Raw genomic sequence first — 15197 nt, 5'->3', positions numbered from 1 at the left:
GCTGTACTCGACAGAGAAACAATAATTCACACTAAAACATCAAACAGAACTATGAGACAAAATGCACAAAGGGAACGAGCAGTGTTTGAATTACTTTTAGTTACTTTAACTGTGTTTATTTGCTCTGTAACTGAGAACACTAGCGTACGCTCACCTCTCCTCAGCGGGGCCTCTAGGCGACTGAGGAAAATAGCGCGCAGCTACAGGAAGTGACTTCGTGGGAAGTCAAAGGTCACACAAACAAAATAAAAGCTCCCAAAATATAAATACAGAAAATAAACATATATAAATAAACACATATACATAACCAATACTGACAAAGCGAGATAACACTGCAGGATGGATCTTTGGTGAAATATAAATTATTTTTTAATACACCCGTTACACTTACACTCCTGAGCTGTAGTCACAGAGTCGCTTTATTTCTTTATCATACACACAGTATCTTTTTGGACCTCCAAAGTATTTGTAACCTTTTTCACGGACTTACATTGAATCTGATGGGAACACAAGATAAAAACAAAACAGTTAATCACTTTCTAACTATCACACACTCACTCACACTCCGATGAAAACAGAGGCAATTTGCAGTTCAGTCTTGCCCGAGGCCACTTTGACACGAGGACAGCGGAGGAGCCTAGGGATCAAACCGCTGACCTTCCCATTAGTAGATGGGGCCACAAGCTGCCCCACTTTTTCTTTTCCTTTTTTCCTTAACACTTCTGAGGATACTTTTAGCATTTGAACTTAAATCTACAAGTTCATTAAAAAAAAAAAAAAAAGATCCCACAGTTTTACCTGCTGTATTCAAATGCGGTGTTATGGCCGCTGAGCTATCAGGTGTCGAAGGCAGACAGATGGAAAGAGCTAAAAAAACAAATCCGCACTACACCTGATTGCGCTGCATGAGCGGATCACTATCAGAGCGACGCAAAAGTGAGAAAAACATATCAAATGTGTGTGTGTGTGTGTGATCCGCTGTGTTTGAAATGACGAGTGGAGACCGAGGTGTGGTGTTAGTGTGTGTGACAGCAGGTGCTGTGTTCCTGTGGCGGACGGAGCGCTCGGCTCTCCCACTGCGGCTGGTTATTAATGGCTACAGATTCATTACAAGCAGCCAGTCAGCCATGCTGCCAGCATGCCCTACGCTATTAGTCACACAGTCAGACTGATAGATGCACACACTCAGATACGCACACGGGCATACACATAATGAATACAAAGTACCTAAAACTGAACACACACTCACACAAATAAAGAAAATAGACTGTTACACAGACTCATGAGCATTGCTCACATGAATACAGACATGTAGAGTTTATGCAGTCCTGTGCAACTCTCCAAAACTTCTCCGTAATTCAGACATCATTCTGATCTTTTCTGACTAACATTTTTATGTCTTTGTCTCCTTCCATTTCCCTTCCCCGTCTTTCTCCTTATCCCTCCCTTCCTTTCATCATTATGTCTGGATGTTCTCCATTCAGAGGACATCTTCATCCTCCAGGGGAAAGACAAGAAGAATCCTCTCATCTACGGCCTGTTTACCACTTCAAGGTATGTGCCTCTGTAAAGCAGAAATCATGGGAATTGAGTAACTTGAATGGGTGGTGTGTAAACTGCATACCCTTGTTTATGTGTGGAAAATGTCAGTATATGGTGGTAGATGGGAGGGAGTCCCTTCACTTTTACACTGGGCGGACTAGTTTTAGAAGGACTTTAGTCCTTAGCATTTAGTTCTGTATTGATCAAGCCATGCAAAAAAAAAAAAAGAAAAAAAAAAAAGAATAGAAATGGAGTGCAAAAGAGTGGAAGAGAGGAGAAGAGTAACTGTACTCAACGTGTACAGGATAAATACGATTTCTTGAAAAGGATTAGATGATTTGTCAATAGTTTATTTTGAAATAGGATCCGTGGTATGCATAGTTATACTTTTTGGTGACAGTTTTATTATGGAGCATTGGGTTTCTTGGGGCCCCAGAGGCAGGAATTGCTGTAATTGTTTAAATAAAAGGTTTAAAAGCAGTTTAAAGCCAGCTGTAAATTGAACTGCCGACGACAGTGGAGGCTGATGAGGTTTTAGTGAGAATTTCAAACCACTAACCAGACACTGAATTAAAAACAGATGACAGAAGCATCAGATCTTTAACGATAAATACCTGTTGACCCACACAGTAACTCCTCAACGGTCGTGTCCAAATTCATGGGCTGCATTCTCCTGAGGACCCGGCCTTCGCGGTCTACGTGGGCCGGGTCCTCAGAAGATCGGGTAGGCCGGAAGTAAACGGCCGTGAAATTGGACGGTCTAGCCTTCTGATTAGCGTCACCGCTGTCTCGGTGGAGTTTAATAAACTCAGCCGTCTGCTCCTTGCTGTCTAAAATATAACAGGACACTGGAGTAAACTCTCGGCCATCTCACACTTCTGTTTAATCAGTTTTCTGTTTGACGTTTAGTCAGCTGTGTAAAAACCAAGGAGGAACCCACCCAGGGGATTAATAAAGTTTTATTTTATCTAATCTAATAACTTTAATCTCAGCCAAACCGATTTACTCACGAACAAACAAAACACTGAAAAAAGCCCAACAATAACATTTTTAGGTTGTCTAAGTGACTTATATATTACGTTTGTCACGGCCGGGCGGGTTACACACAGTAATTCGGCGTGCCCGTGTGGCGTGCTGGCTAGACCCAAGCGCGGCGAAGGCTAGCGGTGGGTTTGGAGCAGGCACGCAGTTATTCTAGTAACGATCAGTGCACGAAGCGTGGCTTCGGAACGGTCGTTACCGACAGAGAGCGAGCGGAGCCGGGAAGAGAAAAAGGATTGAAGGGATAATCACTCACGGTTGCTGAATCAGGCGGAGACTGACGTCGGCAGAGTTTCGGAGCTCCTGACACGAAGAGAATGATGTCTGAGCGGCGAACAGGTGGGTGGCGTCTCTCTTTTAACCCCGGCCCCGTGATCAGCTGATCACCGGCTGACAACGTTTAACCCGAGCAGCGAAAGTCCGCGGTGATCTGAAAATGATGTGCCGGGAGTTGTGCCATTCTCGGCCGCATCAGTAACCCTCGAGCTCCCGGCTAGCTATCGAGCTGGTGGGTAGCAGACGTCTCCGAAAACGTCGAAGCACTTTAGCAAAGATGCGATATCTTGATAAACCGAGCAGATATTTGATGTTTACACAGCTACTTTCTCGCCTGAAAATATGTTAAAAGTTTATTTCGTGACCCAGAAAGATTAATAAGAGTAATTTTTAAAACTTAGTAGCGGCCGCCATTAGCCGGAAACTGGAGCTTGGCTGGGCCGCGCTATGAATTCTGGGATATGGTGGGCCACGAAGGACACACCCGACCCATCCTTCAAATTCGGAAAAAGGAGCACGCATTTGTCGGCTGCATTCGGAGGGGTCTACGAATTTGGACAGCCTTCGGCGCGTCGCTGTGACGTAATCGGTCTACAAATGCGGCCTCAGGAGAATGCAGCCCATGAATTTGGACACGACAAACATGTCATTTTTAACAAGTTAAAACATGTGATATAAGAAGCTTGCAAAAAAAATGAATTGTGACTTTAATAAGGAGTTGATGATTTTCAACAAGACTCTAAAGCAGCTTTGCATAACTCACAGTTTAAAAAATGCTTTTGAGGACAAATGCTTTAGGGCCTTTCAACCAATTTTCTTCTGATTGGCTCCCAATTTATATGTTCCCGATGAGGTCACAAAGAGCCAGAAGTAAGGCTTGCAGGATCACTTGTACATATGCTGGCCTTAATTATTTGAAACTTTTGACCATGTTTAACTTACATGACTGAAAAAAGGAATAATAAATACCCTTTATAAAAAGGCTACTATGAAGCAGCCCACAGGAGATATGCTTTCTGTTGAAGTCTATGTTAAAGCCTAGGAAATGTACAAATTGCATACATGTCAGACATAATAGAGAAGAATCAAAAATATTCTTTCAGACCATCAAAGGCTGTTAGTTTAAAAAAGGCAGTTGTCCGAATAGACAGGCTTTCATAAAAGCTCACGCAGATGTCTGCTGAAAAAACACAGACATGAAAAAAGCAGGTTCTGTCTGAAAAACGAGTAAAAAATGATCCAGCAAGCAGCCTAATTAAAGTAAAAGAAAAAGGCTGCGTTTTCTCATTTTCTCTACTCCACTGACCATGTTGCATATCCAGAGAATAACACAGTTTCTGAGCTGGACGCCAGAGCTCCACAGTAGCAGCAAAAGTATGACGGCATCTGGCATTGCAGAGCAGGGAGTTGGTCTGTTTTTGGGGGTTTTGGAAAGTGTGTGGAATCTTAGCAGGGAACAGAAATCCAAAGCATCACCAAGGGTGCGGTCGCAACCACAGAACTGGAAAAGAGCAAAAAGGTCATTCCTTCTGAAAGGAGACTTGTCTCTCTGGTACAGTAACGATTGCACACGTGCCGGTTTTTATGCCTGTGATGAAGGCAAGCGTGTTAACAGTTCTTTGCTTTTATTTTGCTCTCTGCTTTTATTTTTAATTGTTTGTGATTCATAATGTATCAGACAGCTGATTAATTGATTTTGCCCACCGGTAGCCTTGTTGTCACATTTATTCTCGCAATGCAAAGTGGCCGGGACCCAAAGTAAAACTAGACGCTAAGCTCAACTCCTGGTAGCACACCTTTGGTAAAGTTGAACCACTCCATGAAACTAACAGCACTGCCAATAACCTGCAACACAACTAATAATTATTAAAGCACAACCGCAAAAAGCAACAGGGGACTGAGGTCTGCTCAGGTGGAGGAATGTTTGTGCAGGTGAGCTTCCAGAGGAGGCCACTTATAAACAAAACAGAATAGGAAAGAGGAGAATTTACAAGTGTAAAGGTGACATCCCCAACTTGTAAAAACACAATTTAGAGGCTGACATGAATGCTTTTTTACAACGTCACGGTTCACTTTTGTACTCTGTATGATTTGGCATCTGAATACCAGACTGAGACCTCTGACCACTGAGGAAAGAAAAAAGCTTCCTCTCTAAGAGCCCCCTGATTCATCATAACGTGGCCTTTCTATCTGTTCTGTTTCTGCTTTGCTGGAATCTCTAGCTCGTGCGTGCTTTGCCACAAATCCTCCAGAAATGTGTGATCTTAACTGCAGTGGATGGGATGTGTTATAGTGGGGACCGATGTGCTGAAAGCAGCATATTCACCCAGGCTGGATTTTGGGTTGGAGCGCATTCATTTAATTGATGCGTTCAAGCTGGAAAGCCACAATGAGTCACAGCTCCTAATACAGTACTCCATTTACTGCTTAAAGACCTTTGCAGTATATCAAGTAAAGTAATCAAAGGTATGCTCTGCTTCAGACATATCTGATGTCTGAATCTGCTCTCCTTTTGTCTTCTCCTTAGTGATATCCTGAACGGTTCAGCGGTGTGTGTTTACCGAATGGAGGATGTGGTTCGAGCCTTTAAAGGGAACTTCCTGCATAAGGAAGGGCCTCAGTATAAATGGGCAGAATTTACAGGCAAGGTGCCCTATCCACGGCCAGGAACAGTAAGTTCATACTCAAAACTGGTAGATACCACCGCTATCTCTCCAGGTGACTTTTTGTATTTCTCTAAAAGCAAATGCGTGATTTACCAAGGTAATACATTGCAATAATATGCTGTCTTTGATGGAGGGTCATTTAATTCTGCAAAATTGTGCTTAATTTCCATATAAGAATGCTCAAAACAAAAGACTGGAAACATTATGATCTCAGTCTCTGTCTCTCTCTTTCTTTGTCAGTGTCCGAGCAGTACATATGGAAGCTATAGCTCGACCAGAGAGTATCCCGACGACGTCATTTTCTTCAGCAGAACTCATCCGCTGCTGCAGGTTTGGCTGATATTTCACTTTATTAAATTAAGCCAGTTTAGCTTAATTAGATTGCCGCATTTTACAGCAGGTCAAGCCATTATGTTTCTCTCTATTTCTGTCTAAATTCTGAAGTGAACATAGGAAATTAAATTAGCAGTCCTTGCCAACAGGGCACTGCTTCATCACAGGGAATATGAAACCTTTGCTGTATTAATGATGAATAGCAAGACTGGCTGAAAAAATTTATTAGTCAAAGATTTCACATTTAATGTGATGCATTCTTGCTTTTTCTTTTTCTTTTTTATAGGAAAATGTCCTGCCGCTTGGAGAGCGACCCCTCCTGGTCAGGGTGGGTGTTCATTACAAGTTCACCAAACTTCTGGTGGACAGAGTGGAGGCTGTCGATGGCACCTACGACGTCCTGTTCATCGGTACAGGTAGGTCATGTGACATTGAAGGTTGTGTTTCTGGCATTTTAAAGTGTTTTTTCAAAATGAAATATGGTGAATGATTTGTTTATTTTTATTTTTTTTGTCTTTAGACTCAGGACTCGTTATGAAAGCAATCCATCTGCACAGGGAGCACGGCCAGAGTCAGGAGATCACTCTGGAGCAGATGCAGGTGTTTCAGGTACTGCAAGCTTTTTCTGTGAGGAAAACCAGGCTGAAACCTTAAAAAACTCAGATTTGTTAAGAGCTGGTCTATTTTGTAGTAAAGCTCATTGTTTGCAGATTGAGTTGATTTCTTCGCGGCGTCCATTCATTCCTCCTCCATTAAAAAAAATTCAATTACCTCTCAAAACTAGATCCAAATGTACATTATTGTCACAACATAATGCAGCACAGACTTTTCAAATTAGCCTGCGTGACAACAATGCATGCAGACACAGTGTGACTAATTCCATATCTGTCCATGCCATATGGAAATGAATGGAAATACATGCATTCTCTCAACAGTAAGGAAACGCATGCGTGCAAAGACCCATTCTGCTCTGGTTAATGCAAAGATAGTTATGCACATACTATACCACTAAAGTACTGCGTATATTGACATGAAATGCAGTAAATACCTTTATTTAACCCCTTAATGTCTAGTGTATCATATTTGATGCATGAGTTTTTTTAGACTTATACAGCTTAAATAAATTGCACAACAGATTTTTAAGCAATGATCTGAACAAAATTTTCAAATGGAACAAATACAATACAAATTAAAACTAGTTTATGTATATTAATATTAAAAACATTTTTAAATCAGAAGGTTCAATAAATGCTCAATTTTTTCAATTATCTCACAGTTCAGGATTTAAAGGGTTAAAGCTTGTCACTGCACCAAGACCAAGTTACTGCAGCTGGGCATAGTTACCAAAAAAGAGAAGATCACAGTTCACAAAATCCACATTTTTGTCCAGAATGAACTCCGCTTTGGGTTCAAACAGCAAAATGAAGGAAAACAACTTTGGGTTCAACCTGAATGATGTGGCTGAGATATCTGTGGTCAGACCTGACTGTGTTTTTCCTGCTCTGTATTCTAAAGTATATGCTTTGTAAAACCCTATCTATCTATCTATCTATCTATCTATCTATCTATCTATCTATCTATCTATCTATCTATCTATCTATCTATCTATCTATCTATCTATCTATCTATCTATCTATCTATCTATCTATCTATCTATCTATCTATCTGTCTATCTGTCTATCTGTTATCTTTGTTTCAGTATAAACCTGGTGTGTTTCTCAGTTTCCCTTTCCTGTCTCCTTCACAGCACAAATCACCGGTGACAGCCATGGCACTCTCAAAGAAAAAGGTAACAGACGAGACTCGCTTTCAAAGTTCCAAACTGCCGCACTCACACACGGTAACATCGCACTTCTCACTCGTCTCTCCACCTTGCGTCTCCAAGGACGGCTTCATCACCAGTTGCCATGGTTACCTCACCTCAGTCAGAGCAGTAATGAAGAGATGCTAACACACAAATGCACCTTGCATTATTAAAACAGTTTGGCATGAGAGAGAAAAAAGAAAACGAAACCCCAGCTCGCACACACGAAGATTATAAAAAGCAAGCATCCTCACATTTCTCTGTTTTCCACCCCGCATGCAAACACACACTCTCCGTGGCCACTGACATTGATACAGCTTGAGTTGGATTTGTGACTCACAGAGTGGAGATGAATCTGCTTTTTTTTCCTGGTGACTGTCAAAGTGTCCGTGTTGCAGGGGAGTGAACTTGATGCCCCTTTGTTTTTCTCTTCTGGCTCTCCCACATTGTCTCTGCTTTCCCCCCTCCATCGTTGTTTTCTCTTCCATCTCTATTTCAATCTTTCACCCACCCCCTCTCCTCTAGCAGTGGTTGTTTGTGGGCTCCAAGGAGGGTGTGTCTCAGCTGGCCCTTTACCAGTGTGAGCTGTACGGTCAGGCCTGCGCTGAGTGCTGCCTGGCCAGGGACCCCTACTGCACCTGGGACGGACATGCTTGCAGCCCCTATATGCCGACCGTGCGCAGGTAGGGAGGACATACCAGCTCTATGCAGATCCAGACAGCACTGATAACATTACAGCAGATTGAGTTTCCCCTTACGGCTTGAACTTATTTTATTATGAAAAGAATCAATGTGGAATCAATCTTCCCAAATTTGATTTAAATCACATTTGTTGATAGTCAGAAACGTGGTTCAAGTTACACCTAAGCTCAGATTTTTCTGATTAGATTTTAGGCATTTTTTCCACATGATTAAGATTTTGTTTCTTTACTAAGTATCACAACTGGCCATAATTTCTATGATTAGGTTGTTTATGATGATATCCTGACTTTTGCCCCAGTGAGCAAATTGATTCTGCCAAGGAAGTTATGGTTTTGCGTGTGTGTCGTTCTGTCTTTAAACACGATAGCTCAAAAAGTTTTGAATGAATTCTGAGTATACAGTGAACTCATGTCAATAGATTGATCTGAAGGTCAAATTAAAAATGCTATATAGAGCTATTTAAAACTATGTTTCTTACTGGCATTGTTTGTGTTGACAACATATAGGCATGATACGTGTGACCCCAAAATGCGCGCCCTTTCTCCTAGTGCTGCTCTCACTTTGTTAAAATCATCGCTTTGCTGTCCGTTCTGTCTAACACAAGCTTGTTGTTTCTGTTTGTCTGCAGGAGGAATGCTCGTCATTTAGGAGAGGATGAGGATCCACTGACTCAGTGTGTCAGACAGGGAGGTGAGCAGCTTCCATTGTTTCCATTCAGGGTCTTTGCTTTACCTGTTGAACTATGCTCAGGCCACATTATGGAGCACTACCAGTGTAGTAGGGTTTCAGAGGGCTCAAGCCTGTTCCAGCTGAGACTGGCGAGAAGCAGGCTTCTCGGACAGGTCACCATATCTTTAACCTGTTTCACCTTTTCTCTCTTTAATTTAGCCGGACTGCAGGTGGAGGCAGAACAGAGGGTGATGATGGTGGCAGAGGGTAACAGCACCTACCTGGAGTGTTTGCCCAGATCCAGACATGCTGCAGTGACCTGGTACAAACAGGCTGGAGAGAACAGCGCTGAACTAAACCAGGTGCAGTCACACGTTTTACACTTGTGCTTTCATTTATGTTCCAAATCCTTTTTACAGCCACTTTGTTCGAGATTATCCAGATTATAAATTTCCTCTCCAAAAATCTCTCGTCAGGTGATAACTGGTGACCAGCTGGTGGTGATCGAGCGGGGCGTCCTGATTCGTCGAGCCGAGCTGTCTCACGGCGGGGTCTACCACTGCCAGGTGGAGGAGCACGGCTACCACTGGACTGCGGTCACCGTGCGCCTCGCTGTTTGGAGCCCCTCTGCCAATCGCCTCCTGGCTTCCTGGTCGGCCTCGTCCTATCAGAGCGCCGGAACCCAGCCGTGGTACGAGAACGTGATGGCACTGATTCACCCCGGAAACCTTGGCCAGCACTGCAAGGCTCTGGGATACCGCCCTCCACGCAACCACCATCGCCATGGTGACACAAAGGCGGAGCTACACAAGGAGAAAGAGAGGCACAAGCATGGCGGGGGAAGAGGAGGAGGAGGAGGCGGCGGAGGAAGAGCAGCGGGGAGGAAGAGCAGGAGCAAGCCGCAGCAGAGGGCGCCGAGGAGTGCTTGAACGCATCCACGAGCGGGGGGGCAGATTTTCAGTGACTTCAACAACTACACAAACACGCAAACACACACACACACAAATGCACACATGTACACATACACAGTTAACTTATACACTGAGACACACACACATACTGTATGTACAGAGACTACTTCATGCGCATGCACTTATCTACAAACAAACATGGCGTCCTTTCATATAGAGACAAACAAGCTAAGCTACACACGAGTGACTGAAGTATGTACAGGATCTGGACAGCGAGGACTGTTTCACCGGGACAAACGACTGTATGAATGAAAAGGCTTAGGTTGCATCGCATGTTGAATGAAGGATAAACGGCATGCCTAAATCCCTAAGTTTGACTGACTCTGAGTCATGACAAGGACATTTGATTGGATTCTTTAGATTTGGACGCTCTACAGAGAGAGAGAAAAAAAATAAAAACAAAAATCCAAGTCTCGTTCCAGAAGTCGATTTTAAGCATTTGGAAAAATCATCCAAACCGTCTGTCCCGAAAAGGACCATACTTGTGGTTTTGCATGTTTTTGCCCATTAATTAGGAATCACAGCTATCCCTCAAAACAGAGCAGATGTTTTTTAGATTGATTTCCTACCTTCCAGGCAAAAAACTGCTTTCCATTTATTTTGTGATGTGGAAAGAGAGACATTTTTTTTCAAAGTCATGTTCTTGAAGTTGAAGAAGTACTTTTTTTCCCAAGTACTTTGCAAAACAATTATTGCGCTTCAATTTCAAGGACACTCTTTCCTCTGGAATACAGGAATAAATTTTCAAACTGCTTCTTTGTTGTTGGAAAGAGAACAGAAGTTGACAGAAGGGCAAATATGTATTTGCTGAAAGGCTGTCAAATACCATTCAAATGTCATTGGAACCCAATGAAACAGCACAAAAAAGAAAGCTGTCAAACTGTTCTCTGTAGTGAAGAGTTGTTCATCTTAAAACTTAGTATGTACGGCAGTGATACATAATGAAAAGGGCTAAAACATCCAAAACAAGCTGTTAGTGATCAAGGTAACAGTTTAATTCTGCAGAAACTTTGATTATTTTTATTTTGAGCAGCAGCAAATAGCACTGATGAGTTTTAATTTTCTTCACTTAATGGATATATAACATATAATCCTTCAGGCAGTTTCCCTACAGTAAGGGCTTTGTTGGTTTCTTCAGATAGGTGGGGTCTGACCACGAGATGACTGACTGCGACCATGAAGATGAAAGGCAGAGAAAAAGCATGGCGACGGCTTTGATGAGGTTACAGATCAGCTTTCCCAGGACATTAGTGCTCTGTGTTGCAGCCGTGCAGACCCGCTACAGGAGATGTTTCCATTATGTTCTCCTCAGTGTTTGCTTCTGCATTGCTGGCTCGGTTAAGACTCACGGGCATAAGCTACCATTGGTTTTGTGCCACGACACAGAGAGCGGTTTGGTTTAGGTGTGGAAACAAAGTGAACAAAAGAAGGAAAAAAAATGCTCCGTGCTGTTTAAAGTGTTGGTTGAGTGTATCTGGAGTCCCACGTGTGGACGTTGTACAAATTTAGGAAAAAGGTGCAGACACGTCTGAACATCAACTCCAACAGAAACTTCGCTTTGACATTCTGAGTGTCGTCCGCTGGTCTGAAGTAGGGCGCTTTCAAGCTTTCTATATATTCAACATCTATTAGGTTATTGTTTAATAAGTTGAGAGTGAATTTTAAAAGATTTTCATTACAACATGAACAAGAGGATCAAACTGTAAACCGAACTAGAAGAAAACTCTGTACAGAAATGCATGTTTCCCAACCTGTTGGTGAATTTCAGTGGATTAGACTAACACAGAAGAGTGGAGCACATTATTGCAGGTTCTGCAGCCCCAGCTGGTAATGACATCTGACTGTAAATTATGAAGCAGGCCCAGCGGATCATAAAGAAGCCTTTATTATACCAAGCTGGAACTGGAGAAAGTGCTAAACAGGACTGGCGTCAAATGGACTCTGGCCAGTGGGATTTGAGTGACTTTGTGAGGCAGTAAATTGTGATTTGTTCTTAAAATGTTAAACGAACACAGCTACTTCCATCTCTATTTAACTTCCTTCTTTGTGCTATTTATTATTTTAATCTGGTGTGAGACTACTTCTTTGAGGAGTTGTGATACTTTTTTGACATGAGTGTCTTTGTTGTTCTCTCTTTGTACGTATGTCTGACGTCCAATTGTTACCAGTTGATGTACCTTCCCACATTCACCAGTGGAAATGTTTTTATTTTCGTTTTTTGAATCTTGTCTTTCGTATTGGCATCGAAAGGAAGTGCTGCTTCAGTCTGAGGCAGTGGGAACTAAATGTGCATTTAAAATATGATATTTTTTCTGCTTGTCTTCTCGTTGTTGACGTTTCCCAGAACACTGGATGCAGACTAAAAGTTCCAACATCAAGCCTGAGCTCAACAGTACTGCTGTTGTGTGTGGCTCACATTGCATGAGTTCTAGTTAAATCATAGAGAGAGAAAGGTGTAGCTAAAGGACAGAGGGAAAACTTACTAAATTAAAACTTAATCGAATTTTATATGCTATACTGGAAGAACGAGCATTACATGCATGGTTAAGCCCAATAATAACAGCCTCAAAGTTTTCCCTTATTTAATATCATCCAGCAGTGGTGATACTGAGCACACATTACTGACGGTAATGTGTGCTGCTGGATCCCAGTCTCTTTGCTGTATGCTTCGTCTCTCTATGTGGGTAAGGATCTGTGTGTCTTTTTGTGTGTTTGACATTAATGGGATCAGATTTAGAGTAGCTGACAGGGCTGTGTCAATAAATCTTCCAAACGTGGAACTCTGCAATATATTCGAGATATTTTTTGATGCTATAAGAAGAATGTAGCATCAACACAAAGCACAGAGAGCCCACAGATAATTAATATGGGTTTGGCTTCTTGGTGTCTTGGCTCTTTGCTTCTTGGCTCGGGCCACATGAAAGAAGTCACAGCACTGAACTAATTCTGAGTTTAGTTTATAAGGGAACGTGTGACACTGAGCAGCTGTCCAAGTGTCACGCAGCCAATTCTTAAAAATGAAAGTGTGTGTGAGAGTGTAACGCTGCAGCTGTAATCTAAAATGAAATCAGGATTTGGCCTGTTGTTAAGCTGCTGTTTAAAGTCGTTTAGAGTCGAATAGCTTACTGCTAAATTATTTTGATTGGTCACACAGCTGGTTTTCTAGCAGATTTTCTGTGCTCATGAAAATTGGAAATATTTCCCTGAAATATGTCCAGAGCAAGCAAATAATCATCATAACATAACAGGACTAAAGCTTTGATTAATTCAATTTCAATTTAGTTGTAGCTAAAGTGCCAAATCAGCATAACAATTGCCTCAAGGCACTCTATATTCTAATGTAACGATTCAATAATAATAGAGAGAAAATCTCGACAGTGGGACAACCCTCTGTGATCAAGCACCTGGTGACAGTGGCAAGGAAAAACTCTTTTAATAGGAAGAAACCTCTGGCAGAACCAGGCTCAGGCAGCGGCGACCGGTTGGGGGAGTGAGGGAAGGAAGACAGCATAAAAGTCGTGCTGTAGAAGAGGGCCAGAGATTGTAGCTTTCTCGTCACATAATATTGTATCATTTATCAGTTATCATACTGCCGCTGAAGCTGCTGAATGCTAACACTACAATCACTTATGTATTCTATCACAGATTTAAAGCTCTTCTAATTAGCCATTGTTGTGCACGCCCGTTGTTAAGAAAACATGCAGGATTTCTGCCCAAATGGCTATCCATTACTGCAAAAGAAACTACGATAGAATCACAAATCACAATACATAACAGCATTTAATAGAGCTGAGCAATTGAACCATAATCAGGTCAACTGAAGCAAGTGCCACTAGCTAGCTAGTTTAGCTTAGCATAAAGGTTAAAAAATAGTGGCAGTGCAGCTAGCCTCTCAAACTGCAGTTTGTTATATGGACATTTTACCCCAGAGACCCATGCAGATCATAAATATAGGCTCGAATTCTACTCAATAAGAAAACACACCCTCAGTCTAACAAAGCAAAGCTTTCAACTCTATTTTTCTTGCTAATTTCGACTGCTCTTCGGGTTATTTGAATTACTATTCAAGAGATCCAGAAACATTAAAAAGATAAACCTAACTATGCTTGTAATGACCCTGCCTTGTGGATATTGTGTGTATATATATATATATGAATGTGTAACGTGTATATTTTATGTCGGATCCCATCTCTGCTGAAAGTTCTCTGCAGAACTCCAACGAGACATTTTTATGGAGGACCATCTTAAACATTTAATGCTTTTCCTGTAAGACGAGGTGCAGAGCTGCTCCTCGTTCATTACAATGGCCTCACTCTGTTATGCTGTATTTACATCTGAGTGCCAACATTCGTCTCTTGTGATTTTCCAGAACGACTTCTCTGCAGACAAAATGAAACTGTCATCACATGATCTCCTCTCATGTGCAGAGACTTTGTTTTTCTTTTTGTAAATATGTATAAAGGTCTGCTTTCAAATGAGCTTGTGTCTTGTGGTTTAGCGTGCCTATACGAAAAATATCCATATTCTGAGCTACACACCGATCCACACATTTTAGTGCAGGATGAACAAAATTTACAGCAACACGGGCACCTTTGCACTTTCTTTTTCAGCATTTTTTTTTAGAATGTGTTTTACAGAGTTTACAATATAAAGCTTTTACTTGTAAATTATATAGTTTGCAAGGGTCAATTATAAGTAATGGAAAATCATTTAAACCGTGTCCTAAACCCCAGGGGTTTCAGCCTTCTTAGGACACGTGTCCTTTAGAAGCATATGGGCAGATTTGGACACTGAGCGGTGCATAGTTGTATTACAGGCATTCATTACAGCTATGCTATTTTTCATGCATTCTGTCCATCACCGGTTTCACTCCAAAACAGTAACATACCGTTCAATACCAAATCACCATCTGTCTCTGCCAAAGCGACCACATACACTACTTTCTCATCAAATGATAAACAACTGGTATGCTGAGTAATCTGATTGGCGACAGATGCGTTCCAGTCGTGCTCAACATCCTTGACTTTGCTTGTTTCTGCTGTTTGGAAAACTTCTGATAACAGAGAGGTCAAGAACTCTATCATAGAAATAGAGAACTGTGCATTTATATGAAGTTAGTCTATTGTAATCCTGTGTTTTGTTAAGAAATAAACATTCTCTTTCCAGTGTTTTTACAAACCTCTACTGGATGAC

General features: G+C 41.8%; 1 protein-coding gene across 3 annotated transcripts in view; it reads left to right on the top strand.

Moving 5' to 3' along the window:
* sema3h (sema domain, immunoglobulin domain (Ig), short basic domain, secreted, (semaphorin) 3H) overlaps nucleotides 1-14790 on the top strand; it is a 62755-nt gene extending 47965 nt beyond the window's left edge. For 2 of the 3 annotated variants that reach the window (XM_085393366.1, XM_085393363.1), the window contains exons 10-19: nucleotides 1485-1554; nucleotides 5387-5531; nucleotides 5766-5855; nucleotides 6145-6274; nucleotides 6379-6467; nucleotides 7606-7647; nucleotides 8188-8345; nucleotides 8993-9054; nucleotides 9253-9395; nucleotides 9510-14790. In XM_085393366.1, coding sequence (XP_085249492.1) covers nucleotides 1485-1554; nucleotides 5387-5531; nucleotides 5766-5855; nucleotides 6145-6274; nucleotides 6379-6467; nucleotides 7606-7647; nucleotides 8188-8345; nucleotides 8993-9054; nucleotides 9253-9395; nucleotides 9510-9962 — 1382 coding nt within the window. In that variant the 3' untranslated portion in view covers nucleotides 9963-14790. The remainder of the gene's footprint in view (nucleotides 1-1484; nucleotides 1555-5386; nucleotides 5532-5765; nucleotides 5856-6144; nucleotides 6275-6378; nucleotides 6468-7605; nucleotides 7648-8187; nucleotides 8346-8992; nucleotides 9055-9252; nucleotides 9396-9509) is intronic. The other variant, XM_085393365.1, reaches the window with a different exon arrangement.
* The last annotated feature ends 407 nt before the right edge of the window (nucleotides 14791-15197 follow it).

The sequence above is a fragment of the Rhamphochromis longiceps genome, linkage group LG20 (genome assembly GCF_057381845.1).
Source record: "Rhamphochromis longiceps isolate RC_006_pf linkage group LG20, R_longiceps_female_GT1.1, whole genome shotgun sequence".
NCBI classification, from domain to species: Eukaryota; Metazoa; Chordata; class Actinopteri; order Cichliformes; family Cichlidae; genus Rhamphochromis; species Rhamphochromis longiceps.
This window is presented reverse-complemented; position numbering and strand designations above follow the sequence as displayed.